General features: G+C 39.8%; 1 protein-coding gene across 1 annotated transcript in view; it reads right to left on the reverse strand.

The window, feature by feature from the left end:
- Window positions 1–8,844, reverse strand: part of SCUBE2 (signal peptide, CUB domain, EGF-like 2) — a 33,270-nt gene that overhangs the window by 17,541 nt on the left and 6,885 nt on the right. Inside the window, exons 4-10 of the mRNA XM_009866582.1 lie at window positions 8,272–8,397; window positions 7,778–7,894; window positions 6,850–6,939; window positions 5,282–5,398; window positions 4,170–4,292; window positions 2,433–2,549; window positions 196–318 (exon numbers count right to left, since the gene is read on the reverse strand). Coding sequence (XP_009864884.1) covers window positions 196–318; window positions 2,433–2,549; window positions 4,170–4,292; window positions 5,282–5,398; window positions 6,850–6,939; window positions 7,778–7,894; window positions 8,272–8,397 — 813 coding nt within the window. The remainder of the gene's footprint in view (window positions 1–195; window positions 319–2,432; window positions 2,550–4,169; window positions 4,293–5,281; window positions 5,399–6,849; window positions 6,940–7,777; window positions 7,895–8,271; window positions 8,398–8,844) is intronic.

An 8,844-nucleotide genomic window follows, 5' to 3' on the forward strand; every position in this document is an offset into this window, starting at 1 on the left:
GGGGGGGGGGGAGTTTGCTTGTTTTCCCCAGTTTCAACATCAGTACCATCATGTCTGACTAAAAAAGTAAAGCAGAATACCAGGAATAATGACTCACACCATTTAACTGGACAGATGAAGATTTTCAGATTGGACTGTAACCACATGGCCATCAGACACATCAGGAGTACAAAACATATTTACTAGGCACCTTACCAACACAATCCTTTTTATTCCAGTGCAATTTGTAGTTAGAGTGACACAGGCATTCATAGTCTCCCAGCGTGTTCACACACAGCTGTTGGCAACCACCATTGTTGACGCTGCATTCGTTAATATCTACAGAGGAAAAACAACAATACTTTTTAAAAGTTACTCTTGACAAAGTTCTGTAGTGTAACCACTAGGTAAGCATATATGCAAACATTGTTTAGTAGGGTTTGGAAAAGCTTTTAGGAATGCTATTGGGATACTCACCCTGAAACAGTTTTGTTTTCATGGATATCCTTTGATAAATGCCAAAATTGATTAAATATTGTCAGAGAGGAGATGCTAGTTATGTCCTTAAACCACGTAATTAACAAAATACTCAGCCTCAACAATATGATAACAAATTAACTCAAAGGAAAGGAGATCAAATCAAGTCTGCATTGCACTGTGTCTGGTTAAATAATATTTCTAATCTGGAATAAAGACAGACAACATATTAAGATGGACAAGATTTATACTAATCAATCATCCAAAGTGCTCAGATAGATACAACTGCTGTGGAACACTGTTTAATTCCACATGGCAATTGTCCCTTTTGGCCAATTTTGGGGTCTTGTCCTGCCCAACAAATGTCAGTAGGAGGAGAAACCACTGACAAGACAACATACTGCCTTTGGTGCAAACTGGCACGCTGATGCAGAATACGCCATTCCCCAGTGCTGTACCCCAGGGGTCAATACTGGGGCCAATACTATTCATCCTCTTCATTAAACCTGGATGATGGGACAAGAGTTCACCCTCAACAAGTTCGCAGATGACACAAAACTGGGAGGAGTGGCTGATACACCAGATGGTTGTGCCACTATTCAGAAGGACCTTTACTGGATGGAGAAATGGGCCGACAGGAATCTCATGAATTTCAACAAAGGGAAATGCAAAGTTCTATGGCTCTGCGTCCCAGATCCACCCTGATGACTGCTTCACTTGTCTCCAGTAGCTTTACAGCAACTATACATAAAGCTAAAAAACTGTCTTCAAGAAATCTCTTGGCAAGTCCCAGAAAGTTTGTGCAACCGAGGGTACCCACTTCTATGTATAATTTTTCAATGATAATAACAAGTTCTTGTCACTGCTCTCCCCAACCATTTGTTCTCCCCTCTACACAGGTAACAATTAGGCAGAAAACACTGTGAGACAGACTACAAAACTGTGCTGATTTCAGAGGGAAAATATGCTGCTAACGGAATGGAGACAGCACAGGTAAGAATGAGCAGCAGAGAAATAATGGAGAAAGAAGGAAACACCGTAAACTGGTACTGCTGCCTAAGACACCCCAAAATCAGCCCAAATCTTTAGTTTTCTTTGACCTTTTGCCAGGACGGTACATGCAATGGAAACCTATTATCTTCAGCACTTATTGGCTTCTTCCATATAGGTCAGAATTGCCAGTAAATGAAGGACTTACTATGATGAGGCCAATTAGCAGACAACAGTAAAATTACAGTTCTTTTCCCTCATTGGTCGACAGAAGAAATGGAATGAATGCAGAAGAATTCATGAGAACAAGTAGAACACATGAACAGTGTTCCTCCCCATCCAGACAGGAATCCCTGTTTGTCAGGATAAAACACAGTGATGCTGTAGCCCTGTAATCTTCTTCGCAGACTTTCTAGAGGCAGAGGTTAGAACAGATCAAGCATACAGAGATCTTTGAATTGTTATCTCCAAGTTCAAGTGTGCTTATTCTGCCTCAGAAATAAATAGATCTTACTCAGAATTAAGCAAGCATATAGAGTCACTAAGGTCTTGCCTAGAGCTTATATAAAACAGGCTTAATTCCCTTTAATGTCTTGTTATTCATGTTTCCTCACGTTAATTCCGAGAACTTGTTGCAGAAATAGTTACACTTGACATCCACTGAGGTTCAGTGAACATCTTTCTTTCCTTGAACTTTTCTTGTAGGAAAGACATAAAAGATTTAAGAGAATTAATCTTGGCCAATGTAAATCAGTGGTACTACATCAGCTAAATTCTAATCTACATCGCACAAGGACCTGACATACACACAAGGGCAGCTTGCAAAACCATAATTTTTTAAGTCATCCAGAGCTTCATATTCTTTAAGTCCTATTCCACTGACTTTTCATTTGAGTCAATGATGAGACTTCTCTATGTGAAAATTCTATTTAAAAAATCCAGCAATACTCCACAAGCATGGCCTCTAGTGTCGTTTTATAACTCACCTCCACAATGTGTGAAGCCATAGAGAGCATATCCTTTGTTACAAGTACACTCAAAGGTGCCTGGATGATTGATGCACGTGTGGTCACACGTCCGTTCAAAAGAGCATTCATCAATGTCTGCAAGTTTAAAGGGATACATCAGTATCTTACAGTCTGACAAGGGAGGACTGAGTTGGACACAGAGATGTGCAGATTTATGTAAACTAAGCAAATTCTTTTAAAACAAATAATGTAAGAGAATGAAATGGCAACTTTTAAAAGAACAATTAGTTTTCCAAGCAAGTTTTTTCTTGGCAAACACAAAAACTGCTGCTACATTTTTAACAACTATGCTTAAAATAAATTATTTGTCTTCTATGGGAGAAGAAAATGCTGACAGAACTCTTATTTCCCTAAGGAAAGTCTACATAAGGTCTGCAGAAGTAGATTTACAAAGGAAAGTATCACCTTTGGTTTTTTCCCCATAAATGAAAGCAAGGGCCGCAATCTTAACTCTGAATATGCAGTGCCTGATCTAAGTCTGCTGAAAATCACCATGTTCTCTGAGACATACCTGAAGACAGATGACTGCCAAACTTTGGTGAACTTTTCCATGGATCCATTATACTGTATATTTAGACTTCAATATCTGTACCTAAAAGCTGCTGAGATATGTTTTCTCCAGTGAAAGATTTCCTCTGCATTGCAACCACTTTGCACACGTTATACTCGTAAAGCGTAGTTAGCATAATAGCCTAATCATGGTCTCAGTGAATTGAATGGTAAAGTGGTAACATTCTCAGGCCCTGACTGTTTATAAAACCATCAAAAGCATCTAAAAATTCTGTGCTAGTACATAAACAGATTTTGTTAAAGAACAGACACAAGCTAAGTTGAAAATCTTATGTTTATAGAGTTTGTTCCATATAAATAGTTATCCTTCTCTGTCTGATTTTAAAAGGATAAGAATGCACCAAAAACCCAGGTGAAAATTAGTTTATGTTGGTCAGTTCAGCTTTCTGAAATTCATCATTAATCTCAGCTGGTTGTCTAAGAAATGGAATTACTCACTTTCCCAGTTGGCCAATTGGCTTTACATTGTTTCATACTGCAGCTTTTCCAAAACCATAGACTAATTTTATCTTTACATTTTAACATATTTAAGCAGCTGAAACAGGATTCCTAACTCTATATGTACAAATCATTACACAGAAAAACAAATACGCTTTTTAAGTCTCACAGGAGAAATCCATGTCATCCTAAAAATCAAATGCTCTATGATGTTGTGGGGAGTAGTGATTCCCATCTGTCTACAGACCTGTAATTTCACAGATCACATGTTGTTTCTTTTTTTCTTTAAATAATGAACTCATTGCATCTACATGACCCATTAAGAAAAAATTATTTCACTGCAATGGTGATCTAGTCAGTAAGATGGACAAAGAGATATTGTCTATTTTTCCCTGTAAGCTCTTTTAAGATTATGAATAAAAAGGGGGAAGCATTATCCTCATAAAGGGCTTTTTTATATGATGCTATCTCTGTTGCTTCCAGATAATAGTTCACTGTGCTGTTAAACATACTTCCTACAACAATATAAAGCCAACTGTATTAACTCAACAGCTGTTTCAGAAAGAAAAAAGCCAAGAAAACTGAGGTATGGAAATTATTCTGGAGTCCATTATCACTTCATCATTATAGTAGATGTCCAAGCCATGCTGATTTGTTCTACTTCTATTGTCCCTCTAGTGCACATACCTTGACAAGACTTCTCATCTGTTAATAATTTAAATCCTTTCCTGCAGCTGCAATCAAAACTGCCAACAGTGTTTTTACAGAAATGATCACAGCCTCCATTATTGGACTGGCACTCATCAATATCTGTAACAGAAAAAGCGTTTCAGCAAATAAACACAGTACATTCAACACACTTTCCTTGCCAGATCCAGAAAACAGTCACGTCCAATCGGTTAGAGAAGCCCAGAAACAAAATCTAGTGAGACTGCTACAAGTTTTAAGGAAGATCAGATCCAGCTCTTAACAATGATCTGACCCATTCAGCCCCACGACAGTGTTATTTGCTTTCATTTAACATCTTGCTGTCAGTTTCATTTCGGTACATGTATTCACAAAAGACAACTCCCCTAAGTTCTGTTTGGAAACACTTTGACTTAAATGCTCTCTAACAACTTTTGGCTTTTCAGGCATTCTCTCTGTTTCCTCTTTCCAAGCTCTGCAGGAATCTCAGACGGGGAGACTTCCTGAGCTACTCTTTTCATGCCAATATTAGAGTTCTTTCATATTAATTGATTCAAGCATGAGGATTCCATCATTTTTGCCAAACAGAACAGTCTTAACATCTAATTACGGGAAAATGTATTCAAATATATCACCTAAATGTCCCTTTGCTCCATTCCAGGACACTCACCTGAGTTGCTTGGATCAGTATAAGTGATTCTACTCACATATCCCTGTTTACACACTGATATTTACTTACAAACTGCTCTAATACCCAGCTGGCTGCAAGTACAAGAGCAGACTATTGGACTGTATGCCTGTAAGAACCTACACACCTACCTCTCCCAGTACTGACCTCTATTTTAGCTGTATCACCTCCTACCAAACCTCATCTGTGAAAAATGAGGCTGTCTTGGCAGGAGAGGTGGAAGTGGTGAGGGAGTGGGCAGAGCAGCAGAGATTCTCTGCAGATGATGCACCTGACACGCTGGAAAGCTTTCTCTGGCTGCAGTCTTTTCTGAGGTCAGATTACACACACTGGCTTTCCTCTGGACACAGGATTGCCTTCATTTGGAGATGAATACCTTACAGCAAGATGTTGGCACGCACAGGTCCACAAGTATAAAGCTCACCTTTACATGTCTTCCCATCAAACTGAAGTGTGAACCCAACAGGACAGCTGCAGTGAACTCCGGTCGATGTATCTTTACACGTACGATCACAGCCGCCGTTATTTACTGCACACGTTTCTAGCCAACAGGATAAAGCTGAAGTTTGCTCAGGGATATTATAATGGTACCCAGAAACATCATGTGATAAAAGGCACAGTTCCAAGCACATTACTATTCAACCACACTTAGTCTAGTATATATGATCAACTACTAAATATATGTGATGGCAAAATCCCCATCTCAGCTAAGTCCAGTTTTTTGTGGAGACTCTATAAACGAAGATATTGTCTCATGATATTCTCCTCCCTAAACACAAATCCCCACTCCCTGATGATGTCAGCCTGTCTCCTTACACCCACACTCAATCCTAGTTGATCCTCTGACACTTCCAACCAATGCTCATACACCTGGTTACACTCAGCACTACTAAACCACTTTTCTTAAATCCCTTCCAACATACTCTCACACGCTACCTGCCCTCCCAGTCACAGTTGATTACACCCACACTGAGCCTTCCTTCAGGCTTGCAACCCAGGTGCCATCTCAACCTAATGTTCCTCTAATTTCCCCTATATAAGCTATGTCTAAATCTTACCAAACCTTTCTAGTGAACACACCTAGAATACAGGTCTTCACATCCAACTAAACAGAAATAGCTCAGTCTTTGGCATTCATCCTCTTGTAGTCCGTGTAACCACTCCAGTCAGTCTAACAACCTTTTCACTAGCTGGACAAATGCAATTTTATCCAGCATGTATTGACTGAGAGAGCTGCAAAGATCATTTACTATGGTGGCTTTTTGAAATCCTCTCTTTCTACCTTTGTCTCCTAGTTTTCTGCAGCACCAACCATACACTACTTATTCTCATGTTTTGAGAACTTTACTAGTTTATTCCCTCCCAGTTTCTCATCTTGCATTCAGTATTGGGAGGCTGTGTCCTACCTCCACGTGAAGACAGAGTGCTGCTTCTTTCTTTCTCTTTCCACAGAACTGTCATTTTTTTTGAAAATTAGGCTATTCATTTAGATGTCTAAACATAGATTTAGGACCTTTTAAACTACCTTTTGGTAGTTTATTCCTCAGCCTCCACGCTCCATGTTGTTTCTGTGGCAAATGCCAATAAGCACAGTAAACAACCCTGCCTGCCTCGATTAAGGGCTTTCGAGAGGTGGACATCCACTGACCCAACTGTCCCGAGACCCCAGCACCTGTTCCTTGGGCCAGTGCCTTCCCAGAAGTGCCAGATCCTCAGAGGCTGGCATTCTGGGCCAGATGCAAACCCTTCTCTTAAAAGTAGGATGGCCTTGACTCCTAATGTGTCTTTCTGGATGCAATCCACCACTGCGCCCCGTCCTCTCTCATGCAGAAATATATTCTCAACTGAAGAGAAAGAAGTAAAACACTGCTTCATCCAAACCCACTTGGCTAAAACTGTAGAACGGAGTTATCTTGGTTACAATAAAAAAATATTCTTCAGTCTAAATATTTCAGCAAAAACAGTAAAATTATTTTAGATAAGCACTTTTACCCATAAGCAACCGTCGCTTGACCCTCTTGTCCACATCAGCTCCTGTGGTAGTGTTTCCCTCAGAAATTTCAACAGCAGTCTCTTCCTTCTCTGTAACGAACATGAAAAAGGCAAATGAGTAAAGGTGCCCTGATCAGATCTGATACCCAATATGTACACACATGCAAACAGTTGCATTGCATACTGAATTATCAGAGACAGAACTGACTAGGCAGAAATATATTTTTTTAAAAAAAAGAAAGTAATAACGAAAATAATGAAGACCCTTCAAGTCAAAACCATGAGAATACTTTGCTTTTATTGGTTCCTTACAAGTCATATTTGCTTCAGTGTGCTTAGCAAAACAGAAAATGTTCTGCGGATGTAGCAAACAGCAACGAGATGAAAGAACTAATTGAACTGTCACAAACTATTCCATTAGGAGCACACCGTTATCATCTATCACGGACTAACAGAAGGATCAGTCAGTTATGCCTGAGCATTTGATTTCAATCAACAGTCAACAAACTCTTCCAGAGACTGGAAGAGTATAAATCTTAAGCACTTTCTTTACTGGACAATTGCCTTGCAAAAAATGTGCTTTAATTGTTTTCAGAATTCTGGTTTTAACAGAAATACTGCTTGGTTACACTCTCTGCCTCATGCTATACAAGAAAGGGAATCTTCTTTGGTTAGTGACAGGCTTTGTGCTTCACAGGGACCAGTGGTAACTACAGGCTGCAGCAGTATTACACAGTTACTTGTACAGGAAAGCACAAGTTACTTGGATCCAGCTCAAGCACGTACTAGCAGATTTCTTAGTTTTGGATTCCTTGAAATTTTCTAGACATACTATTATGAGGAGTATTAATAATGCACACACAACACCACCACACCACTCTAGAGTTAGTCATCAACAGAAAGCTACTCCCCTCTGCTGTATACTGACCCAGGCAGGTTTTCCCATCCACATGCATGATGTATTTGGGGTGACATCCACAAATGGGCCCATCATCAGCATCATCACATGTGTGTTGACAGCCACCATTTCCATGATTACATGTTACTAGGAAGAAAACATATGTTAATCTTTGGAACAGTGTGCAGTTTTGTCTCCATTTGACCATCAGATACACCTTCCTAACATGTCCCTTTCCTGACCAACTCCATAAAAATGAAATATCGCAGAGCTCTCTCATGGAGCTGAACTTCCTGTTATGATGAATGATGGTGCAACTCCCAAACTACACATACTACAGCAACCAACAGACTGGTGTGATTGTGTCCACCAAAGCCACTGATTCTAGTTTAATTCAAATGCGTACAATTCAGGTTTGTCAGTTGTTACAGTTTAGCTGTAACACACCAAACCCCACATCACTGCAAAGAGAACGTTATTTAATCACTTTGGGAAATCATAAGAATATGCAGAATGTTGCATACAAATGCAGCTCCTCTGGTTCTTGGACAGTTCAAATCCTGGTCGGCATTCACAGGCAACTCCTCCTTTGGGCGTTTCTCTGCAGATGTGTGCACAGCCATGATCTTTATTCATGCAGCTCATGCCTTCTGCAATAAAAAAGACAAGAGCAAGAGCATCAGCATCCTCAGCATCTGTGTGCAGGTAATAGTCAAATAAAGTCAGTTCAGTACACACATGGACAACACCCTGCTACTTCTGAGTCTTCTGGAAAGACTCTACCATGTTAGGACAAGAAGTATAAGCTTACAGACAGGAAAAGCAGGAAATCTAATCCTGCAAAGTCAATGGCCCCAAGATTTCCCCATCTGTGATCTTGTCTGTGTCCATGTTCTTTGACTGCAAAAGGCAAAAAGCAACACCTCTAGATTTGTACAGGATCTGTATTCTCAGTTAATGCTCTCACTTCATACCAGTGTTTATAAAATATCCTCATTTCTTTGATAAAACTTGCAAGGTGTCTGACAGCTGGCAAGTTCAAAGCCCAAAGCAAAGTTCTTATTTCCCTGCTAAAGATAAGTCACCAGACACAGGAA

Source organism: Apaloderma vittatum, unplaced genomic scaffold (genome assembly GCF_000703405.1).
Source record: "Apaloderma vittatum isolate BGI_N311 unplaced genomic scaffold, ASM70340v1 scaffold7393, whole genome shotgun sequence".
NCBI lineage: Eukaryota > Metazoa > Chordata > Aves > Trogoniformes > Trogonidae > Apaloderma > Apaloderma vittatum.